Source organism: Tursiops truncatus, chromosome 3 (genome assembly GCF_011762595.2).
Source record: "Tursiops truncatus isolate mTurTru1 chromosome 3, mTurTru1.mat.Y, whole genome shotgun sequence".
NCBI lineage: Eukaryota > Metazoa > Chordata > Mammalia > Artiodactyla > Delphinidae > Tursiops > Tursiops truncatus.
Genome location: NC_047036.1, coordinates 168924920 through 168935684, shown reverse-complemented (window position 1 = coordinate 168935684; position 10765 = coordinate 168924920). Strand labels below are relative to the sequence as shown.

Sequence of the window (10765 nt, the reverse complement as noted above, 5' to 3'; positions counted from 1 at the left end):
TTAGTTAAGCTGAGTCACACTGGAATAGGGTGGCCCTAATCCAATAGGACTGGTGTCCTTATAAAAAGGGAAAATTTGCACACAGATGTGCACACAGGGAGAACCCATGTGAAAATGGAGTCTACAAACCAAGGGATGCCAAAGATTGCCAGCAAACCCCCAGAATCTAGGAGAGAGGGCTCAGAACGAACCAAACCTGTTGGCACCTTGATCTCAGACTTCCAGCCTCCAGAACCATGAGAGGATACATTTCTTTTCTCTTTTCTTTTTTTTGACCGCACCGCTCAGCATGCAGGATCTTAGTTCCCCGACCAGGGATCCAACTTGTACCCCCTGCAGTGGAAGCGTGGAGTCTTAACCACTGGACCACCAGGGAAGTCATGAAAGAATGCATTCCCGTTGTTTAAGCCCCTCGGTCTGTGATACTTTGATACGGCAGCTCCAAGAAATGCACCAAGAAACTGAATTTTAAAAATTCATTTTAATTAATTTTACGCACCCACATGTGGCCAACGGCTGCTTTATTGAAACAGCGCAGTAAACAGTTTCCCATCGCCGCATCCCCCATCCTGCAGGGGAGAAATGGAGGCTCAGAACGGAGCTATCCCATCCAGAGTGGCAGACGGGATGCTGACCCAAGAACTTGGCAAGACGGAGGCAGAAGGACCTGCGGACACTTTCTTGGCTAGGAAGATGGAAAGAGAGCACTTTCTACCAGCCAAAGGTGGCTACATCCGGAGGGTGGACCCCTGCGGCGCTGTCCCATACCATTGCCGCAAGTCCTGTGAACTGTCTAAATGCAAAGGAATTCCAAGTTCAGTCTTCAGTCGCACAGGCCACTTATCGAGGGCTCAGTAGCCACATGAGGGTCCCACACTGGCACCGTCGCTGAATGTTTTGTCAACACACTGATGCCACGCGCCATGGCAAAAACGCTGAGCCAGTACCGACCGCCTCCCGCGGTGGGTTCCGTCTGCTATAGGCCCATTTCACAGATGGGGAAGGAAGAGGCAGGTAGTGCTAAAGGGAGAAGTGGTGAGATTTCCCCGAGGTCAGGAGGGCCAGTCGGCTCCCCCTCTGCTGGTCTCCAGACTGAGTTCCAAGAGATGCAGAGGCCAGAGGTGGGGGAAGGAGGCCGCCCAGGACCCAAGATGAGAGATAGGGCAGGGAAAGGGGAAGTGAACAGGAAGGGGCGGGTGTCGTGGCCCTCCCTGTGCTGCAGGCACAGCTCCAGCAGACCCACAGCCCTCATCCCATCACCCTGATGCCACATGTGAATAAGGGGCTGCAGCATCTCATCCCATCATTGAACTCTCGCGTTGCCGGGGCATAGACACCCCCCTACCCAGTCTAACCCTGGCAGCCTGGGAGCCCCACTGAGGTCCACTGTGGGGCTGGGATTTCCTCAGAATCTCACAGGAGGGGGACTGCGTACACAGCAAACGCATTCATCCCTATTCCAGCGCGCTCTCTGTTCCTCCTGTTGCCTCCTGCCCCACGGAGACCGTGGGAAATCCACTCGGCGTCAGCAGCCTCAGGAGGCTTCGGGGAGGACTGCAGGGCCCTGGGACGCATGCCCCCGGCCGCCCTCTTCCTTCCTCTGCATCCAGCCTGCCTGCTGCTGCATCCCTGCGCGCCCGGGCGTGCACCTGGCAGCTGAACCACTGCCCTAACCGTGGGCTCAGATGCTCCGTACGCTGGAGATACTGGACAGGGGCTCCCGCATCCGGAAGCTGTGCGAGCGGGAGCCCCGAAAGCTGTCCCTCGGCCTCAGCGAGCTGTCGGTGGTGGAGGCGACGGACTGGGCCTCGGCAGCCCGGGCCAGGCAGTCCCCAGGCCCTCGCAGTCCCAACCGGAGACACGCACAGCAGAGGAAGCCCAGCACGGCCCGGCACACCTCCCGGCTGCGGAAGGAGTAGATGACCGGGTTGACCGCGGAGTTGAGCACGGCCAGCGCCAGGATCCAGTCCATGCCCCGCAGGTACTCCTGAGCCCAGACGTTGGAGCCAAAGATGTCGGCCAGCAGCAGGCCGAAGAGCGGGCCCCAGCACACCACGAAAGCCACCAGGATCATAAGCACCGTCTTGAGCAGCCGCTGAGCCTTGCGGCGGGCCGGGGTGCACGGGGCCTTCTGCCCGTTGGAGCGCACCACTCGGAAGATGGCCCCGTAGAGCACCATGATGGTGGCCAGGATGCAGGCGAAGACCACCACGCAGAAGAGGATGTAGCCCTTGGAGTAGAGCGGGAGCAGGCTGGAGCAGCGCTGGAAGGCGCAGACGCAGTTCCATCCCAGCAGAGGCAGCAGGCCCAGCAGGGCTGCCAGCAGCCAGCAGAGTCCGATGAAGCTGCACACGCGGCCCCTCTTGGTGGCCCCGTTCTCAGCCACCGGCCGCACCATGGTGGCGAAGCGCTCGCCCGCCGTGAAGAGCAAGCTGAAGGTGGAGGCGGCCAGCGCCATGAAGAGCAGGCCCTCGCGCAGGAACCACTGGGCCGGCGCCAGGCGGAAGGTGCGCGACCCGGACAGCAGCACGTTGGCCAGGTACGCGGCGCCCGTGAGCAGGTCGCTGAGCGTGATATTCACCAGGCAGTAATAGACCCAGCGGCGGGAGCGCATGCGGCTGGCGATGGCCACCAGCACCAGCAGGTTCTCCAGCACCACCAGGCAGCTCACGGCCACGAAGAGCCCGCGCAGCACCCCCAGGCCGCCCTCCTCGGGCCCGCCCCGCCCCACCAGCCGGCCAGAGTGGTTGTAATGCAAGACGATGAGCCGGCTGTGCCCGATGGCCGCCAGCAGCTGGCAGGACTCGGGGGCCTCGGTCGGGGCCCCCGTGGCGTTCATTGCGGTCCCCGGGGGCAGACTGAGGCCCGGGGTGGTTCGCCCCAGGCAGGGTGGAGCCGCTCGCCTTGCCCGGTCTTGGTTTCCTGTTATTTGAAATTTCCTGTTATGTTCAAGGTACCCCCAGGGTGAGGGTGAGGGTGAGGCCGGGACGGGGAGGGGCATCCCAACGGTCGCTTCCCACCCGGACTCCCGGAGGGCGCTGCGGCTGCTGCCTGCTGCGAGCCCGCGGTCCCTCATTGCGGGTGGGGTCCCAGAGCGGGGGAAACCTGTTCCCCTGTGACACCCGGGCTGGATGACTTCCCCGCCCCCATGAGCTACTCCCTGCAGGACCCGCTGTTCCGTCACCGGCTCCCCAACTGCTCCAAACCCGCCTGGCACACAGTAGGTGCTTAATAAGTGTGCGTCAAGCGGCCGCACACACAGGAGCACCACCAGCTTTCTCAGCGATACCGCAGATGCACCCCGTTTTAGCCTCACGACAGGGCCAGGACCACGCAGTCCACAGAAGGGGAAACCGAGGCCTGGAGAGGCTGTGTCCGCCCCGGGTCCCGCAGAAGAGCACACAGCCAGGAGGTGAATCCCACGCACCCACACGTTTACCCGGGGCTTCCGTGGCGGGACCCTCTCTCCCCAGGTTTTCCGTTGCCTCTCCTGCCCCTGAGCTGGCTTTGCTGGGAGTAGAGCTGCTGGGGACCGCCACCCGGGGCAGCACCTCACATCTGGAGGGGGAGGGGCTCACAGAAGTGGGGAACTCACCCCACCGCCACCGCACAGCCATCCTGACCCGGCTCACACTGACTCAACCAGAGAAGGGTGAGGACGGAGGTGTGTGGGCACCAAGGCGGGAGAGGAAGTCGGGGATGATGTGTGGAGTGATGTGTGGGGGGCCTGAGGCGGGGGGACACTGCCCTGGCCAGTGTCTGAGGGAGGAGACACAGGTGTCTGAGGGGCTCTGGTGTCCCCCATGAGTGGCGGGTGGGCCGGACACAGGGGTTGAGGACAGCCCAGGGACTGTGGCCCCCTGAACCCTGAGTTCATCGCTCAGCTCTGGAGCGGGACAGTTACAGGGAAGCTCAAAGGGAGGGGCGCCCTGGGGAGTAGCAACATCTGGTCACTGGAGGTGACCAAGCAGAAACGGATCTGAAGGGGGGGTTGTGAGAGGAGGGGCTGTGCAGGCAGCTGGGGGGAGGGGGGAGGGGATGAGCACCCGAGCCCCAGTCCCGGCCTCACGTGGGACCACCTGACCCAGGCACGTTCACAGGGAGACACATGGCACGTTCTGAGCCTGGGCCCTGGACTGAGCCCTGATCCCAGGCTGAACCCTGACCTTGGCCGAACCTGTGACCATAGGCTGACCCCAACTCTGATCCCTGACCCAGGCTGACCCCCAATCCCAGCTGAGCCCTGATCCCAGGCTGAGTCCTGACCTTGGACTGAGCCCTGGTCCTAGACTGAGCCCTGATCCTAGACTGAGCCCTGATCCCAGACTGAACCCTGACCTTGGACTGAGCCCTGATCCTGGACTGAGCCCTGATCCCAGGCTGAATCCTGACCTTGGCGGAACCCATGACCACAGCCTGACTCCAACCCTGACCCCTGACCCTGGTTGAGATTTGACCCTGAACTGAACCCTGACCCCAAGCTGAACCCCAATCCCAAGCTGAGTCCCAACTCTAGTGGAGCCCCAACCCCAACTAAACCCCAACCCCAGCTGAGCCCCTCACCCCAGGCTGAGAGAGCAAATTGAGAACTAGACTAAAATGCTATGAGAGAGCAGAGTTTGGCTAATTTGAGGCCAAGCTGCCCAACAGTGGTGACCTTCTGCCATGAATTACCTGCTGACTGGGTGAAAGGCCATACGTGCATTATACCTTATTTAATTTTACGATTATCCCCATGCTACAGAAGAGCAGTCCCCCTTCTAGCAGTCTGTCCTGAAAACACAGCTTTAACAATACACAAGTGAGTACACAAAAGGTTACTCATTGCCATTTGTAAGTGTAAAATATTGGAAGCAACCCAGATGTCTGTACACAGGAGAGAGGCTGATGCATTACACTGCACTTCACCGTGGAGTACTATGCAGCCATGAAAAAGAAATGAGGGTGATCTCTGTGAGCGGAACAGGGTGATTTCCACGATGTATTGTTAAGTTGAGGGGGAAGTAACAAGTATGTTACCTTTTGTATAATAAAGAAGGGGGGAGTAAAATACCCATATATCAGCTTGTTTTTGCAAAGGAAAGATAAACCAAGAACCAATCAAATTGGTTACCTACAGGAGTGGATGGGATTGAAATTGAAGAGAGGAGGGGATGACACCCTTTGAGTTTTCCTCTTTGTATAGTTTTTAAACTGTTAATGCTTTCTATATTCAACAAAAATTTAAATCAACAACGATGGAGGACGGAAGCTTTAAGATGGACCATAAATAGAAAACAAATGAACTGAACGGTATGTCAAATGAAAAACGTAACCTCACAGAAATAGAAAAGAACCAGCTTATCCAACTTCTGGACACACTACTCACTCTAAAGGCAAAGGGAACTGCAAAAAAAAATTTAAACTTGGTTCAGTACGTTCGTTTTTGGGAGTGGCATAGATGTAGTGATTCTGAAACTATCCTGTACTGTGGGACTGAGTGAAGTAGCAAATGTGGCGAAGTAGCAAGTGTGTTGATATTATTAGGAATCAGGTGTTCACTGGGGGAGAGAGGTGCAAAGATGAAATAGAAGAGCCCCGCAGGGATGAAATGGGATTAAAGTATCCATGTGGACTTGATATTTAAACACAAATCAATTTCCTAACTCCATCCATTGAGATAACCCAATAGGAATGAGCACACCTAGCACCCAGATCTTGGCTTCTAAATATCATGCCCTAAAAAAAAAAAAGAAGGGATCCAGGACTCTAGGGAGAAATGATTGATTCCAGGGATGGGGCAGGAAGCATACAAGGTGAGCCTGGAATGTCTTGTTGCACCAGAGAGTAAGGAAGGGCTCCGAGAAGGATGGGGACCCGTGGGAGAAACACAAGCTGGCCAAACCTGAGACAATTTGAGCATCAACGATGAACAATCTTAAAATCACACAGACTTGGGGCTTCCCTGGTGGCGCAGTGGTTAAGAATCAGCTTGCCAGTGCAGGGGACACGGGTTCAAGCCCTGGTCCAGGAAGATCCCACATGCTGCAGAGCAACTAAGCCCGTGGGCCACAACTACTGAAGCCTGCACTCTAGAGCCTGTGCTCTGCAACAAAGAGAAGCCACTGCCATGAGAAGCCCGAGCACTGCAACAAAGAGTAGCCCCCACTCACGGCAACTAAAGAAAGCCCGCGCACAGCAACGAGGACCCAACACAGCCCAAAATAAAATAAATATATTTTTTAAAAATCACACAGACAGAAAGTAGGATGGTGGGTGCCAGGGGCAGGGAAGGGGGGGATTCAGAGTTAGTGTTCAATGAGGACAGAGTTTCAGTTTTACAAGGTGAAAAGAGTTCTGCAGATGGATGGTGGTGACAGTTGCAAAATGACGAATGTATTCATTCAGTCATACCTCTGAAATGTACAACACGGTTCATTTTATGTTATGTGTATTTTAAAAAACAATTAGGAAAAAAAAAAAAAGAATGACCATTCCGTATGATCCAGCAATCCCACTCCCAGGTGCTGACTCAATAACAGAGTTTAAAAAATCACCATTTGGGGGCTTCCCTGGTGGCACAGTGGTTGGGAATCCGCCTGCCGATGCAGGGGACACGGGTTCGTACCCCGGTCCGGGAGGATCCCGCGTGCCGCGGGGCGGCTGGGCCCGTGAGCCATGGCCGCTGAGCCTGCGCGTCCAGAGCCTGTGCTCCGCAACGGGAGAGGCCACAACAGTGAGAGGCCCGCGTACCGCAAAAAAAAAAAGAAGAAAAAAAATCACCATTTGGTAACCATCCCAGCAATAATTGATCCAAGCAGGATTCATCAGTGGATGCTAAAGTAATTAGGTGGAAGTTTGTTGGGGAGCAGGATATTTACGTAATCTCAAAGTATTTTCCTACGGATGATTTATCAGTTACAAAGGGGAAAATGCCTTACTTAGAAACCGGTGAAGAGCAGCTTAACCAAGACACCAAGTAAACACACAGGGAATGGGGGAAAAAAATGGGCTTCGTGGGCCTCCTGGGCCTCCTGATACAAGGCACTGAGAAGGACACATCACTTCTAGGCTATTCCTGCCAAACGTGGATCACCTGCCTCTGATTGTGGGAACCATCAGACAGACCCACACTGAGGGACATCCCACAGAATAATTGGCCTGGCCTCTTGGAAAGACTCGAGGTCGTAAAAGGTCATAAGAGACAACAACAACAACAAAAGCCTAAAGCTGTCTCAGAAGAAAGGAGATCAGAGATATATGAAACTACATGCAATGAGTGACCCCCAACTGAATACAACAACAGGGGAGGGGGGAGGCGGGAGTTGCTATAAAAGACAATATTGGCACAACTGGTGAAATTTTCGTATGGGCTGTATATTAAATACTATTGTTGCATCAGTGCTAGATTTCCTGAATTTGACCAACAACTTCTGGTTACATAACAGGAGGTGTTTGTTTGCAGGAAATACATTTGGTTTTTCTGTTTGTTTGTTTGTTTTGTTTGTTTTTTTTTTGGTTTTTTGGAGTCATGTTGCCCACTTCCAAATTACTTAGAAAAAAATTAAGAAAAAGAATAAAAAATGTGTATATTCTTTATGGAATAGATTGTATAGTTTTAGATTATGTTTACAGAGAAATATAAAGCAAAAGGTTAACTGTGGGAGCATCTAGCTCAGGGGTCTGCAGACTTTTTCTGCAAAGAGCCAAATAGTAAATATTTTTGGCATTGAGGGGCAGACAGTCTCTGTCACAATGACTCTGTTGTCATCCAGAAAGCTGCCCCGGAACATGTGTAAATGAATGGGCCTGGCCATGTGCCAATAAAACTTTATTTACAAAAACAGGCTTAGAGCAGGTAGTGACCCCTGACCTAGAGGAAGAGTCTATGGGAGTTCATTGTCATCGTCTTGCAACTTCTGTAGGTCAAATATTTTCAAAGTCAAAAGATGAGTGAAGAAAATGTGGATTTCCTAACTTTGTGGTCAGATTATGGTCTCCAAATATCATCTCTCATTAAAAGGAAGCAGGGCTCCTTGGAGAAATGGCCGGGTCCAGGGCTGGGGCTGTGAAGTATGGGATGAGCAGAAAGCATTGTGCTGTGCCAGAACGATGAGCTCTTTTTTTTTTTTCTTTTTCGCTGCACCACGCAGCATGTGGAATCTTAGTTCCCCAACCAGGGATGGAACTCATGCCCCCTGCATTGGAAATGCAGAGTCTTAACCACTGGACCACCAGGGGAGTCCCCAGAACTATGAGCCCTTAAGGCCACTGGGTCACATCAAAAGGACTTAGGGGGCTTCCCTGGTGGCGCAGTGGTTGAGAGTCCGCCTGCCGATGCAGGGGACACAGGTTCGTGCCCCAGTCCGGGAAGATCCCACATGAGCCATGGCCTCTGAGCCTGGGCGTTCGGAGCCTGTGCTCCGCAATGGGAGAGGCCACAACAGTGAGACGCCCGCATACCGCAAAAAAACCACAAACAAACAAACAAACAAAAGGACTTAGGGACCAACTCAAAGAGGTTTCCACTGGCCAAAGATGAAACAATGTGGGCATAAGAAGAATAAGATATGCAGTGGATAGAAACACATCAGATGTTACACCCATGAGTTCATAGTGACACAAAAGGAAAAAAAAAACTCTCTGGTGATCTTTTGTGGATATTGAGGAAGTAACAAATTATTGTGAAAACTGCTAAAGAAAAGTCAAGAATCAGGCATTTACCCTGTCTTTCCTGCACAGCGTTTACTTCTGGGTAACCAATTACTTGATAGGGGAAAGATGTTTTTTTAATCATACTCCATTTTGTAAATTGCTTTAAATTGTGGTAAATTACATGTGACATTAAATTACCATTTTAACAATTTTTAAGTGCACAATTAAGTGGCATTAAATACATTCACATCGGGGCTTCCCTGGTGGCACAGTGGTTAAGAATCCGCCTGCCAATGCAGAGGACACGGGTTCGATCCCTGGTCCAGGCAGATCCCACATGTGCCACCATTACTGAGCCTGTGCTCTAGAGCCTGCGAGCCACAACTACTGAGCCCGCGTGCGTAGAGCCCATGCTCTGCAACAAAAGCCACCGCAATGAGAAGCCCGCGCACCGCAACAAAGAGTAGCCCCCGCTCGCTGCAACTAAAGAAAGCCCAGGCACAGCAGCGAAGACCCAACACAGCCAAAAATAACTTAATTTAAAAAAAATACATTCACACTGTTGTGCAACCATCCCCACCATCATCTCCAGAACTTTCTCATCTTCCCAAACTGAAACTCTGTCCCCATGAAACACTGACTTTCCATCCCCCTCCCCCAGCCCCTGGCCCCACCATCGACTTCCTGTCTCTGTGGATTTGACTCCTCTAAGACCTCATGTGAGTGGAATCAGACAGTACTTCTCCTTCTGTGTCTGGCTTATTTCACTGAGCATAAGGTCCCAAAGTTCATGCATGTTGTAGTGTGTGTCAGAATTTCCTTCCACTTTAAGGCTGAATCATATTCCGCTGTATGGGTGAACCATATTTGTTTATCCATCCATCTCTCAATGGACACGGGTTGCTTCCACCTCTTGGCCATTGCGAATAATGCTGCTGTGAACATGGGTGTACAAATATCTCTTTGAGACCCTGCTTTCAGTTCTTGTGCTTGAGCTGGGTTTTTTAACAGAAAAATTCCAGGCAATAAATGCAGAAGAAATGAAAGTGTTCAAAGTCACCATTTTTGCAACCCCTGATGATGTATGTAAGCAATGATCACCAGTGGCCATTAACACCATTATGAGAGACGTTCACGTGGAAATTTCACAGTAAATGAATCAGACTTCTGCCACCTGAACCCACTGGTCATTTTTAACGAGGTAGGGGAGGGAACCAACTGGGTGTTAATGTTGTTACACGTCTCACGGAGACAGAGACAAAGACACGGAGACACAGAGATACAGAGAGAAAACAAACTAGATGTGTTGTCTGGTGGAGCTCACACCACCTAGGAAGTCCGCTCATGTTTCTAGGTAGATTGATTCACAGGGATTACAGGGGACAGAGGAAACCATTAATCCACATCAGGGAAACAACCCACCCAATCAGGAGGCTGGTAAACTCTACCAGATAAACGACCTGGTTTCTTCAACAAATAAATGGCAAAGAAAAAAGGTTGGGTGATGGTTATAGGTGAAAAGACACCAAGAGATACAGCAACCAAATGCCACGTGTGGGCTTTGTTTGGGTCCTGACTCAAAGGAACTACCTGCGGAAAAAACACGTATGACGTTTCATCATCAGCAATGAGACATTTTGCCATCATGGGCCCACCAGGGGGATGTACTAAGAGGGACCCTGCGGCATTCTCGCCCAAAATGCATGCTGGTAATTACATCATGAGCAAACATCAGACAAGCCCAAATTGCGGGACGTTCTATAAAATAACCGGCCAGAACTCTTTTTTTTTTAATTTTATAAATTTCTTTCTTTTCTTTCTTTCTCTTTCTTTCTTTCTTTCTTTCTTTCTTTCTGCGTTGGGTCTTTGTTGCTGCGTGCAGGCTTTCTCTAGTTGTGGCAAGCAGGGGCTACTCTTCGTTGCGGTGCGCGGGCTTCTCATTGCGGTGGCTTCTCTTGTTGCGGAGCACAGGCTCTAGACGCACAGGCTTCAGTAGTTGTGGCTCATGGGCTCAGTAGTTGTGGCTCGCGGGCTCTAGAGCGCAGGCTCAGTAGTTGTGGTGCACGGGCTTAGTTGCTCCGCAGCATGGGGATCTTCCCGGACCAGGGCTCGAACCTGTGTCCCCTGTATT

The 10765-nt window shown here is 52.3% G+C and overlaps 1 protein-coding gene across 1 annotated transcript; it reads right to left on the bottom strand.

The window, feature by feature from the left end:
- Positions 1 to 462: 462 nt before the first annotated feature.
- On the bottom strand, positions 463 to 3610 carry S1PR4 (sphingosine-1-phosphate receptor 4). The gene has a single exon (XM_019926155.2). It carries the CDS (start codon positions 3074 to 3076, stop codon positions 1682 to 1684), a length of 1395 nt encoding a protein of 464 aa, XP_019781714.1. The 5' UTR covers positions 3077 to 3610; the 3' UTR covers positions 463 to 1681.
- Positions 3611 to 10765: the final 7155 nt, after the last annotated feature.

Coding starts and splice junctions, on each gene's coding strand:
- S1PR4 (XM_019926155.2), bottom strand. CDS start 3,076: ATGAGGGACCGCGGGCTCGCAGCAGGCAGCAGCCGCAGCGCCCTCCGG.